The 13086-nt window shown below is 30.7% G+C and overlaps 4 protein-coding genes across 5 annotated transcripts; 1 reads left to right on the top strand and 3 right to left on the bottom strand.

Annotated features, from left to right (window-relative positions):
• Positions 1–509: 509 nt before the first annotated feature.
• On the bottom strand, positions 510–4480 carry LOC122568313 (fructose-bisphosphate aldolase-like). Its single transcript, XM_043727926.1, has 6 exons — positions 4427–4480; positions 3355–3567; positions 2868–3184; positions 1266–1485; positions 836–1015; positions 510–726 (listed from the first exon to the last, which is right to left on the bottom strand). The coding sequence occupies exons 1-6, from the start codon at positions 4463–4465 to the stop codon at positions 580–582; spliced, it is 1116 nt and encodes a 371-aa protein (XP_043583861.1). The 5' UTR covers positions 4466–4480; the 3' UTR covers positions 510–579.
• Positions 4481–4849: 369 nt separating this feature from the next.
• On the top strand, positions 4850–7024 carry LOC122568307 (ADP-ribosylation factor-like protein 6-interacting protein 4). The gene is made up of 3 exons (XM_043727918.1): positions 4850–5175; positions 5233–6382; positions 6465–7024. Exons 2-3 carry the CDS (start codon positions 5253–5255, stop codon positions 6592–6594), a joined length of 1260 nt encoding a protein of 419 aa, XP_043583853.1. The 5' UTR covers positions 4850–5175; positions 5233–5252; the 3' UTR covers positions 6595–7024.
• Positions 7025–7233: 209 nt separating this feature from the next.
• Positions 7234–9284, bottom strand: LOC122568308 (RING finger and transmembrane domain-containing protein 2). Of its 2 annotated transcripts, XM_043727919.1 has the most exons (5): positions 8900–9284; positions 8731–8812; positions 7937–8650; positions 7654–7869; positions 7234–7579 (listed from the first exon to the last, which is right to left on the bottom strand). In XM_043727919.1, exons 2-5 carry the CDS (start codon positions 8800–8802, stop codon positions 7346–7348), a joined length of 1236 nt encoding a protein of 411 aa, XP_043583854.1. In that variant the 5' UTR covers positions 8803–8812; positions 8900–9284; the 3' UTR covers positions 7234–7345. The 2 variants fall into 2 exon arrangements, with proteins under 2 accessions (XP_043583854.1, XP_043583855.1); XM_043727920.1 differs by lacking the exon at positions 8731–8812.
• A 284-nt stretch (positions 9285–9568) lies between these two features.
• Positions 9569–12666, bottom strand: LOC122568046 (citrate synthase, mitochondrial-like). Its single transcript, XM_043727352.1, has 8 exons — positions 12518–12666; positions 11944–12156; positions 11514–11852; positions 10979–11184; positions 10537–10669; positions 10229–10423; positions 9953–10054; positions 9569–9877 (listed from the first exon to the last, which is right to left on the bottom strand). Exons 1-8 carry the CDS (start codon positions 12623–12625, stop codon positions 9668–9670), a joined length of 1506 nt encoding a protein of 501 aa, XP_043583287.1. The 5' UTR covers positions 12626–12666; the 3' UTR covers positions 9569–9667.
• Positions 12667–13086: the final 420 nt, after the last annotated feature.

The following is a 13086-nucleotide window of genomic DNA, read 5'->3' as shown; positions in this document are numbered from 1 at the left end:
TTTAATAATTGCTTCATAGCTACGACACTGTCAAGCATACGTGCTGATGATCCCGTCCATAAAGCCTAGAAGGATAAGGGGAACATGGGAATTGGTGGGGATTCATGGAAATGACGACGTATCGACCCTTAAATAACGGACCAAATTCTCGAACGTTATACGACTCAACTCGCACGTACCGTCACGGAAGCCTTCAATTGAGAGTCTCTGCTTTAGAGGTCAGTCAAGGGCACCTTTCGTGACATTCGTCGAATTTACTAACGAAATTTTTCGATGTAAGGTTGACGTACCCTTACACACACATTATGAAACGTATTGCTTTTCGTTGAAAAGCGTCTTTATCATTACGCGATACAGTTCATTGATAAGATGTATTCATAAGATGTCATTTCATGATGACGTAGTCATGATCTGACGTTCAAGGTGTTCGAGTGAATTGATAAGCAGTCACATGTAATTGGAATTTGCATGATGCAACTGAAGATTGAATATTGAAAAGAATTCTGATATTCATTTCCACACAGGTATAATTATAACTTCGTAACTTTTAATTGGATATTTGTTAATTGATCAATAATTTTAACGAGAATTCCTAGTGCACACGCCGTTTTCAGGTTCTAATTCTCCTAACGAAGCTTGGGAGCAGAGCTTCGCTCTTTCTAAAAATGCTGCTTGAGCATCTTGCACTTTATCTGGATTTCCTTTCCACGTTTTCAATGCTGTATTCTTTTAAAAGTAAGATTATTGGGAGAACTTTCGTATTTTATAAATAAATGAACTGTGAAATTACGAGAAAGTGTTCTATTCTAATATGAGTTAGGATATTTGAAGATACTTGTAAAGCACGTCCGTAGCAAAACGTAAGAGGCCAAGGCTTTCTCCCTTCGTAAGCGTTAATAGCGTTTAAATTTAAAACAGCATCTTCATCCGATTGTCCTCCGCTTAGAAATATAACCGCTGGTACTGCTGGCGGCACTGTCCTCTGTAAAGCTGCTAACGTATGTTCGGCAATAATCTGTACATATGTTTTAATAATTTGTAATTAAAAAATACCAAATATAATGCCACAGTTCCATATTTCGCTTTAGATTGTTTAAAAATTATTTTTATGCTAATAGAATATCGTGTTGGGCATTGTAGAATTCAGTAGAAATTCGAACTAAAATACGTAGTTAACAATAGCGTGCTAAATTATACGATACGAAACTTTATATAACAATTGGAATTATTGAACAGATATTGTGTAAGTAAAATAGATATTGTACCTGTGGCGAACAATTGGTAGAATTTTTTATTCCCGACAAAACCATCGCTACCTTTAGGATCATACCTTCAAGGTAGATACGATGCTCTTGTAAAATACGAAACAAAATAGACAGTACTTCTTCGTGAACTTCTAACGCTCTATTTATTCCATGGGTACAGTTTAATATTTCGGGTTCTATTATAGGTACCATTCGTGCACTCTGACATATACTGGCATATCTGCGAAAAATGAATTGTCTAGCTATATTACATAAATATATATTTGAAGTACTTACGAGTTTTGTCAATAAAATTTATTATATCTATATACAAGGTGTTCAACGAAATGGTGTGCACGATTTTTCAAGCAGTTCCGAGAGTATAACAAAAAGATATTTCAAACAAAAAAGTTAAACTATTTTGAATCGGATCCTTTATAGAAACAAACGATTATAAAAGCATTGGAATTTGTAGCTGATTCAAAACAGATTAACTTTTGTTTGAAATACTTTTATTATTAGTTACATTGTTATAATATTATTATTTATAATATATTATTTTGTTAAAAGTCACTTCGACTTTTTTAAATGGCGTGATGTATGTTTGATTTCCTGGCATTGTAGCTGATGCCAAGACGAGTTTGACGACCTATAATAGAATGATCTTCAGATGACCTTGAGTTCAGAAAGCTTGAATTTACGAATTCATGGGAATCGATCAGACGTTTTCAATAATGTTTGTGTTATCAACAAATTGCAAAAAATTACCAAAGTACTTTTCATTCAACAGAGGATAAGTGTTATTTTAACTTTTCTACATGGGATTGTGTATTGGATCTCCTATCCGTATATTTGTGCTTATAATAAATGTTCAAATTGCATGCCATTTTCTGCGATATAAAGTTTCTCTCTTTTCAGTAAATTTCAAATAAATTAATCAAAACGGATTAACTTTTGTTTGAAATGAAAAATCGTGCACACCATTTTGTTGAATACCCTGTAGATTCGAATGTATAGAAAATAATTTGTACAATTAATAATAAAGTTAATTTATTTGCAGACGAAGCAAAAAATGTATCCAGTTAAGATACCGATAATGTATGTACGTATGTCACGATTGATCATGTCGAATCATTTAAAAATTTGTAATTATAACGTTAGATTGATGATGTGACGCAAATAAGTATATACTTTCTTTCTTAATGCCACTGTCTATCGTAAACATCGAACGGATCAAAGTGCAAGAATGGAGATTCTCCTTTAGCGGTTGACTTGTTTTAATAGAAATATTAACATTACCATTTTCAAATTAACAGTTTTCTGAATGCAACTTATGTTGAAACAAGCCATTATATTGGATACAGAATATGTTCAAAAATGCACACATAAGGAAATAACAAAAATCCTACTTAATTTGATTTCTAATTTAACTTATCTCTTCAATTTCAAAAGTGCAATTTAATTAATTTTCTTCGATACAAGAAGGGACGTAGGTATTTAACAATTCGGGCCACTTTCCTTAGGTTTGTTGGGTAAATAAATAAAGAAAATAGAATTTGCATCTTTGCAGTTAATCGATTCTGTTGCAATTAAAATGGTAACGTGTGTTCATCAAAATTGAACCTTGCAAGGACGTTCGCATTCGTAACCATGGCCAGTTGACTCGGCGTGGTCTCTGAGATTGTGAATGTGCATCTCCATTTGGTGAAGTGACAGCCATCTCGTTTATATTGAATGCATCTCTCTTGCAAATTGTCCAAGCCTTCCGTAGTATTCTCGTCCTTCGAACTAAATAATGGGACCAGGCCCTTATCGACCTTGATGCCGGGTACGACATCTCTCTGACGTAGCAATTCGATCAATTCGACGTCATCGGATGTTTTTTGATAAACTGTCTCGTGATGCAGAATAACAGCACTTATGTATTTTGAAAATTGAGACTGCGGTAAAAAAACGTAAATACAAGCGAATCAAACTTTCATTGCGATATGATACCGTAAAGTACGAGAATTGAAGGTGATTGAATAGCTATCATATTATATTTCATGATATCCCGTTTATAGGTTAGATAAGCAAATAAAATCTGCAGATTACAGTATAATGAGTTCACCTTATCTGCGGTGAACAACATCTGCCGATAATCGCGACGATTAATTTCGGTATTTTCCACGCCAATCTCGTCGAATCGTTCTTGAAAAGTTGAAGGAGACTCGTCACAAGCTAGCAGTCCTTTTCCTGGTACTACGATCGCGTCTACGATTTTGCGCAACTCTTGGCAAAGAGCTGGTTCTAACTCCGTGTATTTAGTAATGGGCGATGATATCTGATTAATAAATGTATAACAATTTTTGACGAAACTTTATGTGACTTTAAAATAAAGTTAAATTAACATTAATATCCTAATTCATTCATATTATAATGTACGGTTGTATCGTAATTGTAAGTAAACGATATTTCTAAAGTGATATTACATTTTTCAAGCAAAATAGTTAAAAGAAAAATGTGGTGTTTCGAAATTAAATTATGTGCAGAAGTTAATGGGAATTGATACAATTGTTATTTGTTGAGCGAATGATTTCTTGATACGTACATTAAAGAATCGAAAACTATAATTAAAATAATTTTTGTAACACTAAAAGAGTGAAATTTTTCATAACTTCAGAACTATGAACGAAGTTGGGAAGGTCAACAACCGTGTTGGCACTCGGACAAGTTATATTTAATTTCGAGCAACAATCACTGAGCGTTCTAATCCTACAATTTCGTAGCGAACGACAGACATTTATTTAGTACGACTCTTACACTTTCTAAGGGTAATAATCATTATCACACATTGATATAACGGCAACAAAGTCCAATGACGATATAAAATATTATACCGTAATCACAATTACGTTTTTAACTGTTGATTTATTTTTAAGTTTAGATAATTTAACATTGGTAAACATTTTTTGAGCGTGTTAGTAATAAATTAATCGTTTTACGTCTATATATATCTCACTATAAGATTGAGATTTTTCTTGTTAATGCTAAATTGTATATCATGAAATAGGTCCAATACGATTTTTATGAAATTTTTATTTTGTATATATCTTTTACTACCGGTAAAATTTGGCATTGATGTAGAAAAGTATTTTCATAGTGATGAAGGTAATAATAATAATAGTAGGTTAATGACTTACTTTGTCTCTGCAGTTACATTTATCCCCCAAACGCTTCATTATTTCAAGTACGTAAATAACGCCAAGAATTTTAGAAAGATAATAAAAATTAGGTGTATTTTTATTTTAATATAGGAACCATATTGATAGAAATTTTAATAATTTGATACTAAAGTGAAAAGAGATAAAACAATTGAAAATTTATTATCTATATAAGAGTAGAATACAGGTTTCTTGCAAAAATCAAAATGCGGTAATAAGAAAATCAGGAACCTTTTTCTAAAGAGTTACAGTAATATTTAGTCTTGGAAAGAAGTAAATATGTTTAAGAAATAAATTTTAGTAAGAAAAAAGTTACGGTCAGTTGTTAAATTAACGATTAAAATATTTCATTTACGTGATGTTTGTAAACCAAGCGCTTAATTATAGGAACTAATGAACCATTGCCAATGGATGGAAATGTAGTAACAAAAAACCCTAAATATCTTACGTCACTATATCATGAAAAATTGCCTTAAGTTTTGACAAATTTTTGAAATGGAAATCGATGAAGGAGACTTTTGTAATTTGTTACATCGAGGTTAGTTACATGCTAGTGGGATGTGCTAGAATATTGATAGTGCATATGCATTTAAAAACTATTTTATGGTATTTTGTTGTTAACGTATCTGCTTATATGTGGTTCTTATATATTATTTCGTATGAGAACACTTCGTAGTAAAAAACCTTGGATTATAATGTAGGAGGTTAATCATAGATGCGATTGAACGGTAAATAAATGTTAAAAGACATAATATCTAAGTTTAATACGAATTTAATTGATTTAGAGAATTAATAATACGTTACAATGAGTAATAGAGAAAAAGGTGATTTACGACCAGAACAATGTATAAAATCGAAAGACGAAAGAGAGAGGAAACAATCACTGTCCTCACAGAGTGATGATTCTGATTCTAAGAAAAAAAGACGTAACACTTGCAGTAAGGACAAAAGAAAAAAGTCAAAGCATAGGAGTAGTTCTAGCAGCTCCAGTTCATCTAGTGTTTCCAGCCATGAGGTTAAGCATCAAAATGATAGGGAAAAGAGAAGCGACAAGTGGGATAAAAGATATGAAAATGGTGTTAGACCATATCGACAGAATCCAAGGGAAGGCAGGGGATATTATAAAGGGCGGAGTGGATACTTGGATAATCGTAAACGTACTTTTGGATATCGACCTTATAAACATTCTGGATTTTATGATAGAAATAGACATAATAATTCGCAATATAATAGGTATAATAATGAAAGGAGAGGTAATAGATTCTTAAATCATAACAGTAGAAGACCACCTTATGATAGGTCTAGAAGTAGAAGCACTATGGATCATGATCATCAAAGAAACATAAAGGATTCTAGTGAACAATCTAGGGAGAGTGAATCGAAGGAAAGATATGTGAAACAAACTAGTGCTGAAAAAGCAGAGTCAAAAAAGAAAGATACAGATGAGACTCATATAAAAGGAAAAGAAAAGAAAAGAGATGAAGACATACAAGATAAAGCTGACCATATTCGCAAGAAATCAAAGAGGAAAAGATCTTTGTCATCCTCAAGTTCCTCAAGCATTAGCAGTAGTACTGACAGTACTAGCAGCAGTTCTACTAGTAACAGTAGCAGCAGTAGTTGTAGTAGTAGCAGTACAGATACTTCTGAGGATGAGAAAAAACGCAAAAAAGCAAGAAGAAAAGCTAAAAAACTAAAAAAGGCTATGAAAAAGCGTAGGAAGAAGAAAAGGATGAAGAAAAAATTGAAGAAGAAATTGAAAAAATCTAAGAAAAAGACACGAAATACTGATAAATCCAAAGAAAGTGTTTCTAAAGATAATTCACAAGAAGTATCTGAAAAGTCAAAGGCAATGGCACCAATGACAAAAGAGGAATGGGAAAAAAAGCAGAGTGTAATACGTAGAGTTTATGATGAAGAAACTGGAAGATACAGGTATTTTTAATAAAAAATGTAAATATATTAACAATATGTAAATAAAAAATATATATTTATATGTAACTTAATGCTTTCACAGGTTAATAAAAGGTGATGGAGAAGTCTTAGAAGAACTAGTAAGTAGGGAGCGTCATAAAGAGATAAATAAGCAAGCAACTAAAGGCGATGGAGAGTACTTCCAAGCACGCTTGAAAGCCAGTGTTTTATGAACTATTTTTCTATGTATGCTAAAAAAATACCCTTATATAATAATTACTTTCTTGTCAGTGTTAAAGTCCTGTATGACAATATGTTTTGTAATGTCTCAGAGAAAATACTTATATGTTGTACATCGATGAAACCTGTTTATAGTGTGATTTTAATTATATTACATGCACACAACGTTTTATCTAGAACGTTAACGACCAAATGTTGAAATATAATCAGCAACGAATATAATTTAGATTCTAAGCCAGTTTTATATAGTTATATTTTTTTCACACTATGACAATTTGTGTTCATTATCATGTATGAAATAAAAAAAATCACACCTTTGAATACATTATAAAGACACTAAGCATAATGTAATAATATGTATGAAAAAAATTTGTAATTATTCATTATTTCAATGAACCACTTACATTATTTTCATAAATAAATAATTAATTAATAATTGGTAAATCACTTTCAAGATATAAATTTTATTTTCTCATATGAATAATTTTCTTGTTTCGTATATACAAGTTATATTACACATCTGTTAAATTTATATAACCTTCCGATAATTTTTTTTTTAATTATCGAAATATAGATTACTTTTTTTCTTTGGATATCAGGATAACTGATAAATGATTAATGTAAAGATAACATTATTATAAAGCATTTAAAAAAGTTTCGTTTTATGTATATAAATGCTTAATACAAATTCTTATTGAGTACAATTAGTAGTGAAAAAATACAATTTCATATACTATATATGAGTCAATACAACTGAACAAGAAGGCTTGTATGACCATCTCGATACAAAAGATCATCTGCGATTATTGCTCGACATAACGGGCACGAATATTCTTGATTCAACCAAGTTAAAACACATGTTTCACAAAAAATATGCTTACATTGCAATCTCACGGGCATTGAATATTGATCGTGACAAATTGCACAAATTCCACCGGATGCTATTAATTGCTCTTTCGATGGTGATACTCCTAAATTCTGTAATTCAGTTAATTATTAATTTTGTTTTATAAATTTATATTCTTTTATTTACTAGAAAGTATGAAACATACCACATTTTGAAATAGCTTCCAAATAGCAGTTTGAAATAATTTTATACATGAAAATAAATCAGTTCCTTTGCTTACTATATATAATAAAGAAAGTAATACTCCAAAGATCTTTTCTGAACCTTGATAACTTTCAAAAAAATAATATAACCATGGTTGAATGGGTGCAACACATCGGGAAAGTTGAGATGAAGCCTCCACCATAACAAAATATTTTCCCTAAAATAACATTGTCATTTGATTTCCTAATTAACTAATAATATTTAATAATCATAGTAAAACTTACCCTTTTTCGAAGAGCCAAAAGTTTTGAAGGCAAACATGTTAAAAAAACTTTAAAAATAATAGTAATCAATTTCAAAACAAGATCTTTTATTAAAACTGACCACAGTAATTCCCAAATGCTAAGAGATTGTGTATATGAAGAAAATAGATATGTATCATATTCAAAATGAATAAAAACTATACATCCAATAATATAACACGTAATAACTAAGAGTGATAGCCAACTTTTATTGTTTTGTTTTGCAATTTCACGTTTTACAACGTTATTAGTATAATTAAATACAACAACTAATACTATAAAGTTTAATATATTGGCTCTGTGATCATACAGGCCTTTGGCAAAAAGAATAAGAACAAAAGGAATATATCTTTTAAGTCCTTTAAAGAATGCACGTGTTCGTGGACTAATTCGCACTGCTTCTGCTGTAGTGTCTTCTATATCATTGCTATTATTGTTGTTATTATGATTAATAACATTATTACTATTATTATTTTGGCTTTCACCCACAACTTCATTAGCAGCCTCACGGATATTATTTAAAAAATTGTCTGTTGCAGTTGTTTGATGATGATGATGATTATCATGAACTGAAACATCATTCATTGATTGATCTTCAACATCAATGATATAATTATCAGATGAAAGAGGTACAGGCTCTATAGGAGTTTGAACTCTTTGAATGTTCAATAATGTGCTTAATGAGATGCCTGGTTGCTGCAAGTATAAATAATTAAATTAATATTATGTTTGTATAAAAATTTGTATGATACAGATTAAAAATACATTTGTAATACATTTTCTATAAGGGGCCTAATTTCATCTATAGTAGAAGATATATTATTTGAAAATATTCTAGAATGTTCCATTGTTGTGTTTCTGAAATTTAAATCTTTTATGCAAATAGATGGTATAGATTGACGTAAATTATTATCAACATGTACAGCACGAAAAATATATACATACAGTATAGAACTTTTTCATTACGCTTTCTTTAGGAAGCATCGATTAACGTCAAGATAAATTCTCTTAAATCCTTAGAAATATAATTATATAATTAGTATTAACACATTTGATAAACTGCAGAGTAGAAGAAAAGGCATTTTCGTATACTAAAAATCTAATATTAGGACGTATAACCACAAAAAGGAACCGACATACTAGAGAATTGTATCAAATTCATTTCATAATTGAATATTTAATTTAAAACTCATTACAAAACATTAACTTTTATACTTTTTACATTACTGTACTTTCATAGATAATTTTAAAAGTTTGATTCATAATTTTTGACGTAGGAAGATATCGAATTGCGCCATTTTCTTTAAGATTATTCTTAACCGATACGTATGTACCATCAGAGCTATGAATATACACACGTACAAGCGCCAGGTTTAAAATTATAACTTGCTAATTAATTCGTTCAATAAGTACTTCATGTATAGGTATAAAATATATATGGGTAACTTTGTTAGGTTTCACGTTGTCTGCTTTTCATTATTTACTGTAGATTAAAGTAAATTTCAGTTTTGTGGTCGTTCAATGATTAAACAAAAATTTCTCTAGACTTGAAATATTTTAAATAATTAATAATAAGATATACTACATTAAAGTTTGATAAAAATTCACATAATTTATGTATAATATAATAATTTATATACACATACATTATGTTTAATACAGTATATGATAAATATTGTTGGTTTAATATTGTTGGTAAAAATGTAAGAAACTTTATTTTCGAATATTTTTTGTATGCTTCCCTCGTTTACGTTTTCCTCTTGTCCCTTGGATAGAATTTAAATAAAAATAAGTGCATTTGGATGTTGGTTGCTCAACTGAAGCATTAACAGCTCTTGTCCAAATGATCGATGCAACTGCACCCAAAGCTCGCGACATACACAGTAATATTTGATTGAATTCCATGTCTTTCAGCCCATAGAACTTATACAATAAATGTAGAATAAATTACAATCCTAGTATAAATAGGTGAAAATTAAAATAAAATTGTTATTATACTTGAAAAATAGGTGCAGCAATTGCATTTTGTTCGGGATAAATATTTTTTCCTTTTGCAGATTTCATCATTGTAGAAAGAATTTTAGTGATGGTTTGTGACAACTAGGGATAAGAATACAACTATCAATTTTTTGCTTAGTAACTCAGAGAGGTAAAACAAGTTAAATTAAAAATACAAGTTCGAGTAAGAAGTTCATAAACTTAGATCCTACATATTCGAGAAGAACTATGAATAAAACTAAAGATACCCAATACGTATACATTACACATGTATACCTTTACACCAGAATCATTTGGTAAATGCTCTCTAGCATAATTTTCCAATACGGTGTATTTCGGATCGCAAATATCTGCTTCTTTGTAACCAGTTAATTTATCCCTTTGAATTACACTGGTTATATAGTTCCTTAACTTTTCTTCCTTCGATTCTTGGCCAAGAAGGCGTTGTATTTTTGTTTGGAATTCCATATACTAGTTCATTAAGGTAATAATTATTCACGAGTAGTTATATGTTTTATATCGATAATAATTCTTGTAATTATTGTAGAAATTATTCAATTAATCAAAATTGAAAACGTCATTACTTCTGAAATTGTGCCGCTTTTAGGTTCCTCGGTATATGCTAAAGCTCCTGCTGCAAGAGCCTGGTTGACGTATGATTGAGAAGCACCGAGTATTTCTGTAACATGAACGCCAGGTATTCCGCCATTTTCATCTCTATAAAAGTATTTTGTGATATAAATTCTATAAATGAAAGGGTGTATATAGCGATAAAGGGAAATTTTTTAAATTCTAGTTTAAGTAGTTTATGGAGTATTTCTGTAATACGAACGCCAACACTTCTGTCATTTTCATTCTATAAAAGTACCTTGTAGTATAGATTTTATAAATCAAAGTATGCATCAACAATCGCATTTTTTAAAAATGCGCGCAATCTTACTTCTAGAGAAAAGAAGCTTTTAAAATCTTGATTCGTAACATTTTTTTAAATTATTTCTTGTATATAAGGATATGTAATTTACTTACGCGTTCAGAACAATGTATAATCGAAGGAAGTCCATCAACGATTTCTTATGGTTTTCCGAAATGTCAAATGCGTTACATAAACATTTTGATAAAAATTGTATCCAGTCGCCGTTCTCTTCTTCCAAGTTCTTCAATTCGCCTTTAGCGATTAGACCGACTATTGCCGGTAGTGTTGCTAGTAACTCCATACTATCTTCATACATGTACTTGAAGCATAAATAATAAACCTCATAAAGGAAATTTCAACTTTTAACAAATTCAATTAAATATTTTAATCCGATTTCGTTACTTAAATCTTTTATACTTTGTCGTTTCCTAGCTTTAAAGGATATCCCATTTGATTCTTTTCTTAATTCGTTAAATAGGAAGGAAGGTAATACAAAGACAATTAGTTGTTAATTCTGACTACAAAATCGTAATTATATAGTATTCCTAGTATATAATGTATATATAGTGTATGGTGTACATACTAAAGAGCCCGATTTTAAATTCAAGTCTACTATAAAAACATTATCAATTAGATATTAAAACTCACTTCCCAATGAGTATAACTCAAGGCACCATTTTTTAAAGCTTCATTCATGTGATTGCGAGAATCAAAAATGGTAAGAGCCACTGATAGTTTTCCAAGAGGAGACGTTGTTTTTGGTAACGTTTGAAGAACGGAACCGACGATTCCACCACCTGGTCCTGACCACCAATCTTTCTTCTTTTGACGTCGTGCAGACCAATCAGCGATTAGCGATGCTGTTTGTTCTTGCGTTGGAACATCCCCGGTTAAAAGTAACCAAAATACAGATTCCGCACTTGGTGACTTTCCTTCTCGAGGTAACAGCGTAACAACCTCCGGTATCGTTAGTCCCCTATATCTAATCTGCACAAAATGAAATTTTTCACTTTTAATTCTGTATTAAAAGTTGTTAATTTCGTTTAGAATGAAATGTGTTATAGTATAAAAACGTCACCCCATATTTTGGATCAATCTCAGAAGTTTCTCTAACCATAGTGTTCACCCCATTTAATCCTTGATAAATATTGTCCACGGTGATCTGACTGATCACCGACGATCCATGTTCTTGACGGATATTTCTCAATATATCGTAGTGTATGGGAATCTTTTCGCACAAAGCCTCCTTCAAGTTTACGCTTGTGCTAGGGACACCTCTCGTTGTACTCACCTTAACATTTAATTCATTTTTTTCATATCTTTGCAAAAGTATAATATGTTCTTGTAATAATGGTAAAAAATATATAATTGTTTTTTCCTTTCTGTTCTTTTAGAATAACGGTTAACAAATTTATTTGTCAAATGGCATATAACAAATTAAATAAAGACAAATCATTATCTATGCGGAGAAGGAACTTTAAGATAATTTATTACTGGTAAAGAGATATTTTTATATAATCGAAAGCATAAATGGTATCATATTCGCTTTCTATTTATAGACCTTCGAGTTATCAATATTGCAGATGGCGATAAAAATTTTGAAAAGCAAATTGGCTGCGAATAACCTCGTACATCGGTAAATCAATTCCAACCGTCAATACGTGTCGTTGTCCGTGGAAATTAATGTCGCTGTAATTCTTCATATTCCTTAGGATCACCGTTCGCACGAGGAATCGCAGTCCTCTCCAAGGCTGATGCATCTTTCCCAAATTCGTCTTCTAAGAAGATCCTCAAACGTAAATTTTCATCATTTTTATAATGAAAGAGTGTTAGAACGTTAAGAGGAGACTGATCAGTCACATTATATGTTTACTGCTTTTTAGTCTTAGCCTTACGTAAATTTATTTCTGCAAAATATAGTGTGAAATTTAGTCATTGCTTCGTTCCAAATTAAGAAAACAGAGGTCGAATTACAATGCTATTTTTTGTTGCAATATTTAGGCGGTGATGCTCTTTTGTTTACTTCTTGTTTTCTGCGCGTTTGCTATCACGAAGTTTTATGTCCATATGTAGATATTATTCTATCTTTGAAAACGCAGAACATTAAACATTAATCATTGATACCTATTGTTGGTAACAGCTTTTAATGATACTTAAAGGAGTATTTTTAATTATCAGTATTTCCATTTTTTTTTTTTCGATATTAAGGTAATATATTTGC

This window comes from Bombus pyrosoma, linkage group LG6 (assembly GCF_014825855.1).
Source record: "Bombus pyrosoma isolate SC7728 linkage group LG6, ASM1482585v1, whole genome shotgun sequence".
Classification (NCBI taxonomy): Eukaryota; Metazoa; Arthropoda; class Insecta; order Hymenoptera; family Apidae; genus Bombus; species Bombus pyrosoma.
The sequence above is the reverse complement of the archived record's forward strand: the minus strand, read 5'-3'. Positions and strand labels throughout refer to the sequence as shown.